The sequence below is a fragment of the Dendropsophus ebraccatus genome, chromosome 8 (assembly GCF_027789765.1).
Source record: "Dendropsophus ebraccatus isolate aDenEbr1 chromosome 8, aDenEbr1.pat, whole genome shotgun sequence".
Classification (NCBI taxonomy): domain Eukaryota; kingdom Metazoa; phylum Chordata; class Amphibia; order Anura; family Hylidae; genus Dendropsophus; species Dendropsophus ebraccatus.
The window spans coordinates 92,602,285-92,621,532 of NC_091461.1; the positions used below are offsets into that span (position 1 = coordinate 92,602,285).

The 19,248-nt window shown below is 44.0% G+C and overlaps 2 protein-coding genes across 6 annotated transcripts in view; one reads left to right on the top strand and one right to left on the bottom strand.

The window, feature by feature from the left end:
• LOC138800077 (zinc finger protein 585A-like) overlaps window positions 1–19,248 on the bottom strand; it is a 42,373-nt gene that overhangs the window by 5,416 nt on the left and 17,709 nt on the right. The window lies entirely within an intron of this gene.
• On the top strand, window positions 156–9,636 carry LOC138799606 (zinc finger protein 664-like). Of its 5 annotated transcripts, none has more exons than XM_069981042.1 (7): window positions 156–237; window positions 3,969–4,093; window positions 4,307–4,435; window positions 4,533–4,611; window positions 6,719–6,810; window positions 7,421–7,538; window positions 8,859–9,635. In XM_069981042.1, exons 2-7 carry the CDS (start codon window positions 4,016–4,018, stop codon window positions 9,539–9,541), a joined length of 1,179 nt encoding a protein of 392 aa, XP_069837143.1. In that variant the 5' UTR covers window positions 156–237; window positions 3,969–4,015; the 3' UTR covers window positions 9,542–9,635. The 5 variants fall into 5 exon arrangements, with proteins under 5 accessions (XP_069837143.1, XP_069837144.1, XP_069837146.1 ...); XM_069981043.1 differs by lacking the exon at window positions 156–237 and adding an exon at window positions 2,963–3,021; XM_069981045.1 differs by lacking the exon at window positions 156–237 and adding an exon at window positions 2,972–3,091 and having other exon boundaries at window positions 7,463–7,538; window positions 8,859–9,636.

Genomic DNA, 19,248 nt, shown 5'->3' on the forward strand with positions numbered 1-19,248 from the left:
AATGACTGTCACAGAGCCCTAACACAGTTTCTGTCAGGGGAGATCAAGCAGTCTTACTGTAGTAATGTCCTTAGTTACCCATAGCAACCAATCACAGCTAAGCTTTCACACAAACCCTGGTAAAAGCTGAGCTGTGATTGGTTGCAACAGCCAACAGAGAACATTCCTTCTGAAAGCTTGTTTGATAAATCTCCCCCTCAGTGTTGGCCACAAGTGCCCCCATGAAAGGGACCCATGGTCAGCCTATGGTCATGTTTTTTTTTTTGTTTTTTTTTAAACACACAAAAATGCTATTTGCTAAGAAAATGTTGCACATTTCTACTGAGAGTGAAATGAATATACCTTTACTATCAAACCCGAAAGGGGCCCTTCATTTTTACCTCTACAGTAAAGTGTGTAAAGTTTGAATGGGGACAACATTTTCTATTGTACTATTGATGTATAATGGTATTTTTGGTGCAACAGAATCCCATGCTGTTCCATAGATCTATATATATTTCACAAGAGTGGCACAGGTTTTCTTTACCTAATATTTGTGGTATTGGTGTATATGGGTTAACACTGTTATAATTGTGAAAACGTGTTATACTCAGCTGCCCTGATGCCATGCTGTGTCCATCTTGCCATTCAGCCCCCATAAAGAAGCAGTTCTTTCTTTCATCTCACTTTATGAAGGAAATGCCTCCTCTGCCAGTCACTGGATGTAGTGCTGCCAGTGATGGGCTAAGCTGACATTTTCTCTAAAACAAGGCCGAAGCTGAAAGCACTGCCAAGCAGCGGTGGACATGCTAGGGGATCAGGGCAGATGAGTATAATTTATGCCAGCCTGAGCCCATACAGAATAAAAGTTTGTTGCACCAGACAACCCCTATAAGGTTATATTAACATAATGTTTTACAACTACTTTTGGTGCGCCTGCTGTAGTGAACATAGCCATAGGGCCCAGGGAGTCACCAAAGAGTGTTGAGTCAGTGTCCATCAGGCAGCATATGGTCAGTAAAGGGGAACTCACAATAATATTTATAGATTGGGGTAGACAGTAACTTTGGGTGCAGGACGGTCACTTTGGTCGCACTGCCCTCATCACAGCTGCTGAAAGTGAATGAGTCCATATTGTGACCCACATCTTTAAGTTTGCATTCACAGCAACTTGCGAGTCGCAGTCACTTCCAGTAGCTGCAGTGTAGATACTATATAAGCCACTCTGATATTTAGCAGCAACACATGCGATGCAGATTGTGTAGCCTTATATATGAGTTAATATAGAAAATCGGTGATCTAAAGCGCTGTGGCTGGTTTGGAGTTGATATATTTTATGTAACAATGTATTTGTGTATCCTGCAGGGGAAGGTAAAATAATGTAGGGGCTAGCGAAGCCAGATGAATACTTAATGTGTATATGTAGTGTTGTTTTAATCACAGTAGTAACAATTATGCTGATATTGCACGTAGCTATGCACAGATATACTGGTGATTTTAGTATTGCGGTAATGCCCTACCTGTTATTCACCAGTGTTCTCAAGTTCATCTTGTAGGGTGTAGACAGGAGGAAAAAAAGGTTCTGGTTATCGGGGTTGGGAGCGAGCCCCGGCCGGTGGCTCTGCTGCTACCTAACGCCCGACGCGGTGGAGTGAGATCAAAGGAGTCCACATATGAGTGACGTCACTGTAGTGGATACGGAAGCCGATGTATGGCAAAAAGACATCTAACGCGTTTCAGCGAACTTGCGGTCGCCCTCGTCAGAGATCTCTGACGAGGGCGACCGCAAGTTCGCTGAAACGCGTTAGATGTCTTTTTGCCATACATCGGCTTCCGTATCCACTACAGTGATGTCACTCATATGTGGACTCCTTTGATCTCACTCCACCGCGTCGGGCGTTAGGTAGCAGCAGAGCCACCGGCCGGGGCTCGCTCCCAACCCCGATAACCAGAACCTTTTTTTCCTCCTGTCTACACCCTACAAGATGAACTTGAGAACACTGGTGAATAACAGGTAGGACATTACCGCAATACTAAAATCACCAGTATATCTGTGCATAGCTACGTGCAATATCAGCATAATTGTTACTACTGTGATTAAAACAACACTACATATACACATTAAGTATTCATCTGGCTTCGCTAGCCCCTACATTATTTTACCTTCCCCTGCAGGATACACAAATACATTGTTACATAAAATATATCAACTCCAAACCAGCCACAGCGCTTTAGATCACCGATTTTCTATATTTGCTTTCTACACCACTACAGAGGACACGGAATCCTCGAGATCTATTTAGCAGCACGGTGGCCAGGTATCTGCAGTGCAGCGCCGATTAGTGTATACCTCCACGAAGTATACACTCATTGTATTATCGTTATATATGAGTTATTGGCTCCACAATTTTTCTGGTGCTCATGGCCGACATCAACACTAAGCAAATCTGGACAGATGCCGAGCTCATGGCTCCATGGAAAACATGGGGTTACCAGGGCAGGTGGTATGCAGTAACTTTACTACCACAAACACCTGCAGCCCACCAGGGTCAAGCATATTTCCTATACAAGCCAGGAGAAAAGATGTAAGTGTTCTGAGAGTGATTTATTGATAATAAAGCAGCTTCCAGGGAACGTTTGTGTCTCCTTATAAGTTCTTAAAGGGGTTGTCCACAAGTTTCGTTCTGCATCTACTTTTTACAGTATTCAAGCAATGGGGAAAGTGACCCCTTCAGGAAGAAAGGCGCTACACACAGGGCCAAACGCAGGCTGCCAAAATATAGGAGCCTGAAACACACACACTATTATATTTATGTAACAATCATTTGCTCATAATGGCTTTAAATCCATAAATCGGTGACTAACGAGCGCTACCTCGTTGCTATGGAAACACAGACGCTGTGACGTGTCCAGAACGCGACGTACACAGCTCTGAATGTCCCCTACAAGTGACGTCACCTCCGGCGTGTAATTCCCGCATGCGCAGTGCCGGCGGAGAAGCCGCTGGGTGTATGCGCATGTGTGCAGAGCAGTTCTGTGCTGGTGAGCCTTTGTCACATCTGTGAGAGTGGAGAGTAGGAGCAGAGGAGGCCGGGACCCTGGCACAGGGAAGGCAGGTGGCTGTCATTATTATTGTGTAGGGCCCTGCTGTATGACAGGGCTTGTCGGAGGCTATTATGGCGTATTATATACTGATCACTGTCATGTCTGCATTGTATCTTCATATGTTCACCTACTGTTTCTATAAGGGAGAGATCATACTTTATGTGGCCTGCAACAGATCACTGAGCATATATATGTGTATATATATATATATATATATATATATATATATATATAGACTCCGCATAAGATCTGCAATAAAATCCTAAGTCCACAGCACTGGGTACAGGTTTCATAGACAGAAACTTGCTGATTACCTTCAGCAGATTTCCTTGTGTCAACTGTGTGTGAACGTACCTTAAAAGAGAATTAGTTACTGAGACTGATTTAAAGGGGTTTTCCAGGCAACGCAAACATTTTCTCCAGGGCTGAGGATGGTGAGAAAGTAATAAACGTATCATACGCTCCTCCACTCTATCTGCACAGCTGCCGCACCAATGCTCCTGGGCCTATTCTGGTGTCTGAGCATCCCCTCCTCACAGAAACTACCTGCTCAGACAATCAGTGACTGGAGCCGGATACCACTGACTAGCTGAGTGGACAGATCTTGTGGAGTTGGGACAGCAGAGGACCAGCAGCTGCACGGGGAATTGCATGTATTGTGTAAAACAGATAGACCAGGAGTGGTGACAGGTCCTCTTTAAGCCTAATTGTCCTTTCTTTAGAGCCAAAGATCCACTTGTTTGTTATTTTTGCTGTTTGTCAGTGATAGCGTTTAAGCTGTCTGTAATACTGTATAATGCTATACTGTACTATAATCTAGTTTTAGAACCTACCATAACTGGTTTTAATGCAGACATTGATTATATGTGTGTATCTGGTTCTAGACTAGCTCCTTGCATCTCCAATACAGTCTGTTCTCTGAGGCCTCAATATGGAGACGAACAGGAGTGATATCACTAAGAGAATATTAAAGCTCACCCTGGAGATCATCTACCTGCTGACTGGGAAGGTAAGGATCTTTACATTGATCCTATTAATTGTCTATGGACCTGTTTGGTATATACCAATCACATTTTATTTTTATGAACTTTAGATACATGAGGTGTGGTAGGTGTGCATACCTTTTTGAACTGATGTGGAAATGATGTCATATGACATAACCTGTGTGTAGTAAATCTTATAAGGGTCATACAACCCCATGTTGTCTTTTACCTTTTAATAGGACTATGTGCCACTAAAAGGAGATGGGGAGCATACAACAGCATCTCTTTACTCACTAACACATGAGAGAAGCAACGATCAGAAGATCCTAGAACTCACCCAAAAAATCATTGAGCTGCTGACAGAGGAGGTGAGCGCTCCTGGGACAAATACAGTATCAAAAAGTGAGGTGTTGGTATCACTGCATTGTGTGTCAGGACACTGTCCCTGTTCATTTCATCACCTAGGACATAGATTGTTCAGAAGACCAGAAAGATTTCTACAAGGAGATGAAGATGGAAAAATCTCATCCACTGAACTCCATAGGTAAGGAAAGGTTAATTTTGCGCAGTTAAAGGAAACCAATGCAGCTTTTAATATGCTACTATACGGCCCTCCAGCACCGTTTCCAGGCATATATGTAATCGCAGTGAGCATTACTTATACAGCCTGAAAACTTTTTTTTGTAACTCCTACCTATGTAGTCATGAGGGTGGTGGTCAGCTCCTAACTAGTCACTGCTGGTGGGAAGGTGTGTTTGCTGAAAATGTTTCCCACCAGCAGTGACTAGTTAGGAGCTGAGGATTGCCCCCAAGCCTGCATTGGTAGGATTTACAAAGTAAGTTTTCGGGCTGTATAGGTGATGCTCATAGCGATTATTTATATGCCTGGAAACTGTGCTGGGAGCCATATAGTAACATATGAATATCTGCAGGGGTGATTCTCTAATGATTGATTCCCTTTGAAGTGTACCTATCATTACAACAAACTTCTGACATGTTATAGCCACACGTCAGAAGTTTGTACTGGTGAGGGTCCAAGTGCTGAGACCCCTGCTGATATCGAGAACGAAGAGTCTCAGCACTCTGTCCCTTCGTTTCTGGTCTTGCTGCTAAAGTAGCAGTAGACAGAATTATAATGGGAGCCTATGGATCTTCTGGTATACGCAATTGCCGGAAGTTCCATAGACTCCATTATAATTTCGTCCACCGCTACTATACCCTTGATAGCGGAGATGAAGAGGCAGAGCATGACTGCAAAGTGCTTCTGTCCCTTTGTTCTAATGATCGGCGGGGGTCTCAGCACCTGGACCCCTACCGATAAAAACCTATGACATGCTATGACATGCCAAAAGTTTGTTATAATGATGGGCACACTTTAAGAAGACAGTGGTGGAACAAATAAGCAGAAAAAGAAAAAACTGACTTAAAGCTCCAGCTCTGCTACATATGCAAACAGTTGTGAGTACAATTTTAGTCTTGGTCTGATCCCAATATAGCAGTTGTTGTAATATAAAGCTTTTTCCAGGAGGGTATTCGGGGTCTGGAGAAAGTAAGCAGGTTTTCTACGACAAGTCATTGGGGCAGTCCCCTGCTGCTGCTTGCTGCCCCATCAGCCTTGATTGATAAAGGGATTTGTCATCAAAGATGTTGGGGTGGGCAGAAGGCCTAGAACCTAGGAAAGACTTCTCTGTGCTTTGGTAGAAATCTAGTAGTAGTAAAGTAGGCTCTATCAATGATGTAGAATTGTGATAGCCCTGCATTATGATTGAAGAGGGCCTGTCACTAAAAATAACTTTTGACTTGTCATCAGACATGTCAAAAGTTATTGATCCCACAGGGTCCCACTGCTGAGACCCACTGGGATCAGGAGATAAACCCAGAGAGCCTGCAACAGCTCAATACTATTAACTCCTCGGCTGTTTGTCCATTATGGTTGACTCTGTTAATGGTAGTCTATGAGACTTACTAGATGGACAGAGCAGGCGGCAGGGGAATGGATCACGCTGTTTCCGCCGCATCCTCTCCCTGGCTATATCTTCTGGTCTCAGCAGTGAGACCCTGTGGGATCAATAACGTTTGACATATCAAAAGTTATTTTAGTGACAGGTATTCTTTAACAGACGTGTCTTTGAGTCAGTGTACACTACATTAGCAAAGGTGCCAACATCCTTTTCCTAGGTGGAACACAAGGATGTTAAGAGGCTACCTATACGGATGTTGGCTGACCCTGTTAGGGACATCATCTAAAGAGAGATAATGGGTATTATTTTTAAAGGGGGGTTCTGTACTAATATAATTGATGGCCTATCTCTTGAGCCAGAGCTTGACTTCATTACTGCCGTGCCACTGCTACCCAGTAAATGTAGCCACCTGCATCCGGCCCTGCTCACTGTGTGTTGCTGGCACAGAACATCTGATTAAGTCTCCTTAGTAAGAAAATCTTGCCATGTAGCTTGTGATTGGCTGTTATAGAGACACCATGGATAAGGTCACTATGAAAAACTCTTCATGCTGTAGGGAACAGCATTGGGTTTTCTAACAGAACCATTGTGTTGTCAGGACACTATACTGTAGAGCGAAAATAAGGGCTAAAGCATAAGAGCTGTGGTAATACATCCTCTACAAAAATATTATTTTTGTGTTCTCTACAGATGGTGCCAGAAATTTGCAATTGAGATGTCACAGTTCTCATTATACAAAGGGTTGTCCAGAGGATTACAAAGATGTTACACAAGAATCCCAGGTATGTATTGACATGTAAATCTACACATAGAGACATACAAGCTGTCCAAATAATCTGAAGTTATAATAGCTTTCAATATAATATACACCAAAATTCTGTGTAACAGACACACCGCAATGTATCTAACTCACGTGAGCTGCACATCATATGGTTACGTCACAACTTACCACTTACATATACAGACCACCACCGTAACCAGATGCATGGGAATAGTAAACAAATAATAATTACACAAAACTGTTTGATTACGTAACCTCAGCCAAAGTCTCAAACCGGTATATTAGAATGCAGACATTGGCCCTTACATTTTCTTCCGGCCCAACTATCCTAAATAACCATGCCTATCCAATCTTGTAGGTTTCAGTGCAATAGTATATGAATACAGATCTTTCCAATGCTGTACTGGTGGCATGGCGTATACCTACACCTCAATATACCCTCATTATAGTGCTCCCTGACAATATCCATTCCTCAAGTCTAAGGGAGCTTCAGGATGTGATGGGTTTCATTACAAAAATCTGGAACAAATTACCTATATTTTCATGTGGTGGTTTAACCTAAAGCTGACAGTTCTATTCTAGATTCATTGTGTTTTTTTTCCCATGATTAGACTTCTGATCTGGCTGATGTAAAAGCTGTGGTTATATCACAGATTGGCCAAGAAGACCTGTACATAAAGGCAGATCACTGTTGTAAAGAGGAGGAAATTCCTACAGCCATCAGCCCAGGTGAGTAGAAGCCACAAAAGTCTGAGGCCTCATAGTTTACTCAACCTTAAGACAGTGAAAGCCTTCTACTAGCAAATGCCCACTTTCTAAGATCCAACTTCTCGGAAGTGAGTCAAATAGCTGCACAGTATCACCAATATTGTGGAGACACTGTGCAGCTATTGGACATCACATGCTGACATGTTTCGCCCCACACGCAATGACTGAGACTTAGCTCCACCCCCTCCCCACATCTCAGAAGAGAGTTTCAGCACTGGGGAGCAGAAGGCTTTAGCCTTGTTAGAGAACTCCTTTAAAATCATATATGTGGCTTCTAAAGAATGGAAGGAATGCACAATATGGCTCCAAGAAACACCTTACAATGTGCTTACAGCAGTCCTTGACAGACAGACAGTTTTAAGCCCAGGACCCAGCGCTAACCATTAAGCCACCATGCCAGTATTGGAATCCTAGGTTCTGGGTGAAAATAATTTTTCTGCAAAATATAACACAGTGGTGCCTTGGATTACGAGCATAATTCGTTCTGGGACCAAGCTTGTAATCCAAATCCACTCTTAAACCAAAGAAAACTTTCCCATAAGAAATAATTGAAATGCAGACAATTGGTCCCACACCCCAAAAATAATGATTTTTTTTTCTGAATAACATGTAGTACACATGAAACAAACATTTATAAACAGCTGGATGTGTGATATTATAAGTCACTGTACAGTACAGCAATCTGCATGAGGAGTATAATGTATAGTAACTGCATAAACCTGAACACACAGCAGTAGTTTGTAGATACAGGATGGAACTGCAGGTCCCCATAATGCGGTAGCGTAGTACAACAGGCTAGAATAAAGAAGCAGGGCTGCTGTCAGAGGTCTGTGTGGTCACATGACAGCAGTGGGGAAGGGGGGGGGATGTTGGACCAATCAGGACTGACAGACAGCAGGGAGCATGAGGGAATGAGCAGGACATATGTGGGCACAGTATGGCAGCACTCTCTGTCCGGGGATAGAGGGGTTACAGCTGTGAAGAGATTACCTCCACAGTCCTGTCCCCTGATGCAAGCCCCAGCCTGAAGTGGATCTGCTGTGATTTGGAAGGTGAGGGAGACTTCCTGGGTCGGAGTACAGTGCTGTAGACCCCGCTATGCAGACCCTGCCCCTGCTCCACTCCCACCCAGTACAGGGAGCTCTTAAACCAAGTCACAATTTTGAACAACTTGGAGCTCTTAATCCAAAACCCTCTTAAACTAAGTTACTCTTAAACCAAGGTACCACTGTATTTGCATTTTACTATCATGGGCTATTCTTTTTCTTTAATGTTCTTTAGATTCTGAAACGGAAGACAATACGCAAGATGAGGAACATTGCATTATTCCTAATGTCCGTTCAGCGTTTCATCATTCTGATGGGTCATTTTCACCATCTAAACATGGAGAATATTTTCCCAGCCCTCCGTACATGATCACACACTCTGTACCTCACATTGGGGATCAGGTATATGTATGTTCTGAATGCGGGGACAGCTTCAACTGCAAGTCTCACTTAGTGTCTCATCAGAAGATCCACACGGGTAAAAAACAATACGTGTGCTCAGACTGTGGAAAGTGTTTTGCATACAATTCACACTTGGCTCGGCATCAGATCATACACACAGGTGAGAAACCATACTCGTGTGAGAACTGTGGGAAATCTTTCACCCAGAAATCCTACCTTGTCCTGCATGAGAGATGCCATACGGGAGAAAAGCCGTTTTCCTGTTCAGAATGTGGAAAGTGCTTTGCACGGAACGCCAGCCTGTGCATGCATCAGAGAATACACACGGGAGAGAAGCCATACTCATGCTTGGATTGTGGGAAATGTTTTTCACAAAGATCTTACCTTCTTCTCCATCAGACATGCCACAGAGGGGAAAAACCCTTCTCTTGCCCTGACTGTGGAAAGTGTTTCACTACACACTCCTATCTGGTTAAACATCAGAGGACTCACATTGGTGAGAAGACGCACACATAGACAATGCTGAATTGTAATTTATTTTTTTATAGATAAAAATAAAATTCTCATTGTCCCATGGTCTTCAGAAGGAAATAGGAATTAAAGTATATTTCCACCAGTGTGCCCCGTCTGTGGTATTCCTGGTTTAGCAATGCGTCTGTGAGAGCCTCACACATCTGAAGATCTAGCAGCTCCCATAGAGATTGAATGGAGAGACAGTGTGCATGCCTGACCACTGCTTACTTCGCCGCCCTAAAGCTGTGGCTGTCCAAGCATGATGGGAATTGTAGTTTTGCAACAGCTGGAGGGCAGCAAGTTTGACACCTCTGCTCTAGTCCTTGTTTTAATAATTGCTGTGGGTCTCAGCAGGTGGACATAACAATGTCCATAACAATATGGGCATAACTATCATAGAACAATAGGTTTAGGTATTATCATTTCAACATGAGTATATCATTTTAAAAAGGGTTTTCTTAAGATTAAAAGTTTTCCTGTAAATAGGAGATACCTAGCTGATCAGTGGGGATCTGATCATTGGGTCCCACACTGATCACAAAAACTGTGCTAAAGTGTCTCCCTTGTGAATGGACCAACAGCGTATATACTCACCTACCGCTCCATTCACTATCTGTTTAGTGCAGAATCCTTAATTTAAAAAAATTATATTTTGCTTGAAAAGTTAAAAAAAAAATACAGCTTGTGATTCCTGAAACTCCCATTGCAGAGACTTTTAGTTCCCTGCCTCTTGTCTCTTCTTTCCACTTCTGAGATGAGGAGTCTAATCAGGACCTGCCGGCTGGTCACACCGATTTCCTGTCTCGGATAGTTGCTGAGCAGGCAGGTCCAACTACTAGGAAGAAAAAGACAAGCAACTAGGGTTTGGAATAAGCTGCAATGGGAGCTGTGGGGAGGCCATAGTAGGTAAGTATTACTTGGCCAGTAAAATATACTGGGCATGTATCATGGACTGAATATGGCAGGGTGCAAAGGGCTTGAGAATTAGGCCGTTTCAGTAAATCTAGGATATTGAATAAATGTCTGACAAGTTTACTACGAAAGCAACAACAAAAGGATCAAATAGTGACTGTCATAGATCACTAGTATGAGGGACATTACTATAACTATATAAGGTATCTTATCAGAGAAAAATGTGTCTTGCTCCTCTTATCAGGATTCTTTCCTGCCCCCACACCACCATTCATTCTGAAAAGCAGTTCAAGTCAGACTAGCAAATTTACTGATGGATAATATTACATGCTGCTCGTACATGTCTATTGAGAGGGGAGGGGGGGAAATCGATAAACGAGGGGGAGTGATTAGAGAGAAACAAAAACTACTGCACACCTAGTACAAAAGAGCTCCTTTTACACATCCGTTTATGCAGACCCAGTCATGAGAATGTGTTATGGATCCATGCTGCGTGTAATTGTGCAGCCCCAAGTTACAGCATGTATTTTGTATCATGAATGAGTCTGTGCAAATGCGGAAGGTTACAGATGTACATCCATAGGGAGTGATTTATGAAAGGGTGTAAATATACACATGGTGTAAACTGCCCACAGCAGCCAATCACAGCTCAGCTTTCAGCTCTGGTAAAATATAAAAAGAGCTGTGATTGGTTGCTGTGGGCAGGTTACACCACGTGTATAATTACACCCTTTCATAAATCTCCCTCATAGTCTTGTCAGCAGTTGCGAGTCACCAGCTATCTCAGCACTATCAATGTATGAATCAAGTCATCAGATCTGACTCCAGGGCTTGATTCACAGCTTAGGCTTTTTGTTATTGCTCTATAATATCCTCCATGCTACTGCTGCTTCTGAGGATGTACTATATACAGAGCAATAGGATCACCTCTTCTGTGTGTGTGTGTGTGTGTGTGTGTGTGTGTGTGTGTGTGTGTGTGTGTGTGTGTGTGTGTGCAGTGTACAGTGTACAGCAGACATTAGGGACAACTAAAAATCAGAACTAGTTCTACTCCTTATGCATAGACAACAGCTTATCCTGAATAGTAACCTAAAACTACAGGTAAACTCTATGGTGAGACCTCAAGTAATACCTGTCCCTCACTATATAGTGAGAATAACCATCTCTAGAGAGGATTGAGGACAGAGAAAGCCAGATGATCCATTTAGTCTACCAATTGGATCTATGTGAATACCTATAGTTTTAAAAACTTTTGTGATGACATAGTGACATTATAAGTTTTGTCTGGGTGCTGAGATCCCCAGTGCTCAGTAAAACAATGGGGTAGACGCATTTATCTCCTCCTGGTGAATGAATGCATGACAAGTCTACGAAGAGCCAATCAAAAGCAAAGGGGCACAGTGGTCAGCAAAACGCCTCTAGTCCTGTGGTGTCAAAATCAGGGCCCTTCCAATATTGTAAAACTGATTGGACAACATACACTAAAGCTTCAGCATATGGCACAGGCATAACTGATAAACACTGCTAGCATATACATACACATACACTCCACTGACACTACTACTCCAATGACACTACTGGCACAGACACACAGACTTAGTGTTCCCCCTCTTCTGTAGTCCGGCTGATCTCCACACAGTAAGTTTGAGGACCTGGGGTCATGTGACACACATCCTTCTCTAGTGTAGGTGAGGTGGGGTGGGGTTGGTTACTACAGCTGCTATGGCGCTAATTCCGCCTCTAGGCATGATGGGAATGGTAGTTTTGCACTAGGTGGAGGGGCCATGTGTTTGACACCTGTGTAATCTTGCCCAATTTTACAACATGCCACTTTGATGGGCATCCTTTAAGCGGATGTGATAACCTGCACAAAGCTCACAATGGTGTCACCATAGGGTTGTTAAGGAGCATCCTGCTCTATGTAGCCTTCAGCACCCCCAAACTCTTCGATGCTGAGGGACCTATTGATGCAATTGACCCTAGAGCTACGTGACCAAAGCCAGGACATGGCACAGAGCTATATCCAAGTCCTCGATTTGTGCCCCCCCCCCCCCCCAGCTGTGCTCCACTGAGGAGACCTGGTGTTCCTTATGGGCAGCCAGATGTACTGAAACTAATAATGTCTTCTACCGTCCGCTCCTGACAATAATAGCACAGTTGGCTTCCCGTTGCTTTAGAAACGTATATCTTGAGCGCATGTGCAGAATGCACACCGGTGACTGGTTAAGTGCGCATGCGTAGAGGACGCAAGACTTGAAGCTGCTTTGATGGGGAACTAGTGAGGGGTGAGTTGAGTTTGTTATGTTACAGGTGTGTCACCAGATCTCCCCCTGGATTGGAACCTAGTGAATTGCTATGTGGAGAACATATCATGGGGTACACAATATGCTTTTTTCAATAGTCTGCACAACAATGCAAACATGTGAACACTATTTCAAGTGACATATTCATGGGGTATAACACGGGGTTGTGCATATTGCATTGTCATTTACATATTATCGCATTGGGGATCATTGCAGGTTGATTTATTTGCATCGCGTTGTTAAATGCAGATTATTGCACGTTTCATGCATATGTTGTCTGCAGACTATCGCATGGGGTTAATTGCAGGGTTATATCTGGTGCATTGGGATGTGCAGACTGTTGTATGTGTGATGTATGCATGGGACATGTGCAGGCTATTGCTTGTGAATCATGGCAGGGTTATATGCTTTGTAACCGGGCATCTCAGCAAGGCCAATAGGCCCACAGAGTGCCAATGCATCATTTTATATTCCTTTCCTACAGAAATGACTAAAATAAAGTTGTGGTTGCAGCAGATGGGTCAAGAAATGGAGAACTTGAACAGTTTTGCAGAACACATATGCAGCAGGAAGAAATCTGGTTATTTCCGCATGAGATCTGCCCATTTTACAAAAGACTTGCTATCAAATCAAAGGATGGTAATAAGAAAAGATGCTGTTCCCACTGTATTCCCTATGAAACAAAACCTGGTACTGCTGCCCCCAGTGGCGTGAGTGAGCCACAACAGGTGTGATTGAAGCCTGAGGAAGTACAGTGGTTTGCAATAAATTAGAATATCAACAAAAAAAAATTCTTTTTTTTTTTTTTTTTTCAGTAATTCAATTCAAAAAGTGACCTCATATATTCTATAGAGTCATTACATACAGAGTGAACTTTTCAAGCATTTATTTCTGTTAAAGTTGATGATTATGGATTACAGCCAAGAAAAACCCAAAAGTATTTCAGAAAATTAGAATAATCAACCCAAAACACCTGCAGTGGCTTCCTAAGTGTTATAAAAGGTCTGTAATGGTGCGTTTACACAGAGAGATTTATCTGACAGATTTTTGAAGCCAAAGCCAGGAACAGACTATAAACAGGGTGCAGGTCATAAAGGAAAGACTGATAGCCCTATTTCGCGGAACGATTATCGTTCATAGACTCGCTCCAACGACCGCTCGTTAACGAGCACTTAACGATTTTTTTAAGCGAACAATAACACATAATACGAGTGGGAATGTGAACGATATCTGTAGTGTAACGATTTTTTTGCGGTCGTTACATCGTTACATGGTCGTTTAAAACGTGGGGAAATGTAGGTAGACATTTCAAGAACGACTGAAAGATTTTTTATTCAACGAAAAGATTAGCAAATTATTGTTGAAAGACCAACGATTTTTTTTCGACATGTTGAAAAAAAATTGTGAACGACTCAACGACTATTTCACTGTTGTCATTCGCTCGTTTACAGCTATTCCACAGAACGAATATCGTTAACGAGCGGTCGTTTGAACGATTTTATGAACGATAATCGAGATTCCCTGTCTTTTCAAGTCCATTCCTGACTTTGGCTTCCAAAATTGGTCAGATAAATCTGCCTGTGTAAACGCACCATAATGCTAAGTTTACACGAGGCGATTATTGGCCCGATCGTACGATTAACGATTTCGAAGTAACGATTTTTTTTATAACAATCAGCGTTTAGACGGTACGATATATCGTACGGAAAAATCGTTTTGCGATCGCGCGCCCACAGTAGTAGAGTGTGGTAGAAAAAGGTGCACAAGCAACCGGAAGAACCGCAGTCTTAACTAGGGATGTCACGATACCAAACTTTTGAGTTCGATACCGATACCAGCTTTCGGATTTCGATACTCAATACCAATTCGATACTAAATAAATAAAATACAAATAGAAATATAATTTCCCTCCTCCCTGACTACAGATATGTTCCCTCCATGCACAACATTTTTATTTATGTGACTTCTTGATCACTTTGTTACATTTTATAGTTCGGACAATTCCCATGTAATGGATGCCAAATACATGTATGTTTTTTTTTTGTTTTTTTTTTAAAAAGGGAAAAGGGGGGATTATTAGAACCTTTATTATTTTTTTTTGTTTGTTTTATTTTAAAAACACTTTTTTTACATTTTTTAATTCCCCTCTAACCTCAAACATAACTCATGCTAGGAGTTGTAGTGCATAAGAAGGTATGCTGGGATGTTTTGAAAGGCTGCTGCCGCGCAACTGCAACTCCCAGCATACCTCCTTGTGCACTACAACTCCCAGCATACCTCCTTGTGCACTACAACTCCCAGTATACCTCCTTGTGCACTACACCTCCCAGCATACCTCCTGGTGCACTACAACTCCCAGCATACCTCCTGGTGAACAACAACTTCCAGCATAATTCCTTGTGCTTTGCAACTCCCCACAAGAAGGTATGCTGGGAGTTGTAGTGCACAAGGAGGTATGCAGGGAATTGCAGTTGTGCAGCTCCTAACACAACAACTCCGTGCAGCATACATTCTTGTGCACTACAACTCCCAGCATGCCTCCTCGTGCACAAAGAGGTATGCTGGGGGATGTAGTGCACAAGGAGGTATGCTGCTGGGAGTTGTAATGCATTAGCAGCCTCCTGGCACAACAACTCCCAGCATGCCTCCTTGTGAACAACAACTCCCCACAAGAAGGTATTCTGGGAGTTGTTGTGCCACTGTATCGGTGGGCCCCGCGGGAAGGGGGGGGGGCGACAGGATTATGGACCCGGAGGTTGGGGAACTGGCTGGTGTAAGGGACCGCTGCCGCAGCATCGGCGGGTCCCGTATTTGGATTGGTTGAATGACTGCCGCCCGCGGGATTGCGGGCCGCAGTCATTAGCAGTGAGGGGCTGATCCATATGCAGCAGACTCGTGCTGCATATGGATCGGCTCTGCGGGGGTTAAATGCCGCTGTCGGTTATGACAGCGGCATCTACCCTTAAGGGTATATTCACACGAACGGCCTCACAGCAAGATTCTCGCTGCGAGCCCGGCAGGTCCTGTCAGTTCCCATACACTACATACTTGCTGCGGTCTAAACGACCGCAGCAAGTATGTAATTCTGCCGCCCTTAACCCCTTCTGCTCCCGGCCGGCTCCCCCGCTGTAAGCATACTTTACCTGTCCTTGCTGCACGGGGTCCCGGCGTCCTGCTCTCCCGTCCGGCCAATTAGTGTGTTGCCCAGCCGCAGCCACTGATTGGCGGACGGGAGAGCAGGACGCCGGGACCCCGTGCAGCAAGGACAGGTAAAGTATGCTTACAGCGGGGGAGCCGGCCGGGAGCAGAAGGGGTTAAGGGCGGCAGAATTACATACTCGCTGCGGTCGTTTAGACCGCAGCAAGTATGTAGTGTATGGGAACTGCCAGGACATGCCGGGCTCGCAGCAAGAATCTCGCTGCGAGCCCGTTCGTGTGAATATACCCTTAAAATAGCCGGCACTAGCGATCGCTATGTGCCGGCTATTTAAATTTGGCGCCGCCGGGAGCGGAGAGCGCGCGGGCGGAGGAGGGGACGACAGGGGCGGCACACAGAGCACACGGCCGGCGCTCAGGTAGCTGCCGGCCGTGTTCTCTGCACCATACTTCATGTTAATCTGCACTATTATGCAGATTAATATGAAGTATCGATACCAGGAAATCCTGGTATCGAACCGTTTTTCTGCCCGAAATATCGATAGTAGTATCGATATTTCGGTGCATCGTGCATCACTAGTCTTAACAGGATTGTAATGAAAATGCCATTCAAAAATGTGGGAGAGATTTACAAAGAGTCAGTTGCTGGAGTCAGTGCTTCAAAAGCCACCACATACAGACGTCTGCAGGACATGGGCTACAAGTGTTGTATTCCATGTGTCAAGCCACTCCTGACCAAGAAACAATGCCAGAAACGTCTTATCTGGGCCAAGGAAAAGAAGAACTGGACTGTTGATCAGTGGTCCAAGGGGCTGTTTTCAGATGAAAGTAAATTTTGCATTTCATTTGGAAATCAAGGTCCCAGAGTGTGGAGGAAGAGTGGAGAGGCACATAATCCAAGCTGCTTGAGGTCTAGTGTGAAGTTTCCACAATCAATCATGGTTTGGGGAGCCATGTCATCTGCTGGTGTAGGTTCACTGTGTTTCATCAAAGTCAACGCTGCCGTCTACCAGGAAATTTTAGAGCACTTTATGCTTCCCTGTGCTGAAAAGGTTTTTGGAGATGGAATTTTCATCTTCGAGTAGGATTTGGCACCTGTCCACACTGCCAAAAGTACCAAGACCTGGTTTACTAACCACAGCATCACTGTGCTTGATTGGCCAGCAAACTCGCCAGACCTTAACCCCATAGAGAATTTATGGGGAATTGTCAAGAGGAAGATGAAAGACACCAGACCCAACAATGCAGACGAGCTGAAGGCCGCTATTAAAGCAACCCGGGCTTTAATAACACCTTTGCAGTGTCATCAGCTGATCGCCTCCATGCCATGCCGCATTGATGCCGTCATTCATGCAAAAGGTGCGCCGACCAAATATTGAGGGCATTTACTGTACAGACTTTTCATTTGGTCGACATTTTTGGGTTTTTCTTGGCTGTAATCCACGGAAATGCAGCCCCCACACCCCTAAATGATGATGGACAACATTTGGAATAAAAAGGCCGTGGCACTTTATTATGGGTAAACACAATAACAATGTTAAGCCCAATAAATAAATAAGTAATAAATAACATACTCAGGGCTTAACGGTAAAAACATGTCCGCCTGAAGGCAGGGCGACAATACCCCCACTAGCAAAGTGCCACGACAAACTTTGACATTAATAAATAAGGGAGGGAGAGCGGGAGCAGCAATCTTCTTCTCTCAATCCACGCTGACTGAGCAGCGCAGCGCAGGCTCCCATATAAGTACTGATTGAATTCTCCCGCACAAATCAGAGAGCCAATCAAAAGTGCGGACACGCAGTTATTTTTAGCTCTCCCTTTTCCCGCACATTTCATCCAGCCAATCACAGCGGGGTCTGTTGCTGGCCAGAAACCAGGAACTTCCACAGCCACCTGAAAGATAAAAGGGGGGGGGGGGGGGGGGGAGAAAGCACAAACCTGACACTAATAACAGTACCTGACCCTACCATCAGGGGAAGGGGGGCGCAATTCCGTGTGTCCCCCTTTGATAAAAGGGGGCCCCTTTCATAATCATTAACTTTAACAGAAATAAATTCTTGAAAAAGTTAACTCTGTATGTAATGTCTCTATAGAATATATGAGATCACTTTTTTAATTGAATTACTGAAAAAAAACAGCCACATAGAAGTTTGTGGCACAGAGAAACAGGTGAGGTCTTTCCCATTTACTCTCCTTCTCCAATGCTCGCACGTTTGCTTGTATTCTCACTGACACAAGTGCGGCAAGCTGTAACACCTCCCCACTCCCCTGCTTGGGATGCAGCATCCAGGCGTCAATCAAACAGGGAAGGAGAGAGAAAGTGGTACAACTTGCAGCTTTTCAGGGGCCTTTGCACCACAGAATACAATCATCTTTCTATATCCTAGAAGCACAGTTGGATATATGAAAGGTACAACGTGTCTCTTTAAAGTGAATGTACAATCAGGCCCGGGCTGAAGCACTGGAGGCAGGGTGACCCACCCCCAGTGGGAGGAACCCCCTCCCCTCTACAAAACGGCTCTTTTGATTCTAATGGAGCGGCGTCATGGGGTTTCCTCCCACTGGAGGTGGGTCGGCCCGCCTCCAGTGCTTCAGCCCGAGCCTAATGGTACATTCACTTTAACCTAATGGCTGTCTAACAGTATCAGCATTTTGGAACGTGAAGTACAGCTGACAGATTCCCATGAAAGTGTATGTAACTGCAGAGAAGCAACAGAATAGAGCGCTTGGCTACTTTATTTAGTCCCATATACCTAAAAGAAGTGGCAGCCTGCATGCTTTATCCCCTCTATTCAAACAGGGGACTTAGGACATTCTTGTGATCGGTGTTGTTTCTGGTACAACCACTTTTAGAGGAGTTATCCAGAATTAGATAACCACAGCTGCTTTCTTCCAGAAACAGTACTACCCCTGTTGTCAGTTTAGGTGTAGTATTGCAGCTCTATTGAGATGAATGAAACCAAGCTGTAATCCCACTTAACCTGAAGACTGGTGTGGCACATATCATTCAATTCTGCACCAGATTATGGAATTATATGCAAATTAGGAAACCATGTAGAAAGTTTATTAATGCAAAGATATTTCCTAGGTCAAAAGAGAGACCTTTAAAGAAGCAGTTCACAACAAAATATTATTGCCCCCCCCAGTAGCCGTTGGCACGTATACTCACCACAGCTGATTGGTGTCCCGTGGCGCTGCGCGCTCACTTCAGCTTCTGCAGTGACTCCTTTTCTCTGTCCTGTCATTGAACGCCGGAAGTCACGCGCTTCCATAGAGAATGCATGGAAGCGTGTGAAATCCGGCGTGTAATGACAGGACAGAGAAGAGGACTCACAGC

What these genes read in the sequence shown, in the direction of transcription:
- LOC138799606 (XM_069981042.1), top strand. Translation starts at nt 4,016, where the DNA reads ATGGAGACGAACAGGAGTGATATCACTAAGAGAATATTAAAGCTCACC. An exon ending in TCATCCACTGAACTCCATAG is followed by an intron (nt 4,612 to 6,718) that starts GTAAGGAAAGGT and finishes TGTTCTCTACAG; the next exon opens with ATGGTGCCAGAAATTTGCAA. An exon ending in ATGTTACACAAGAATCCCAG is followed by an intron (nt 6,811 to 7,420) that starts GTATGTATTGAC and finishes TCCCATGATTAG; the next exon opens with ACTTCTGATCTGGCTGATGT.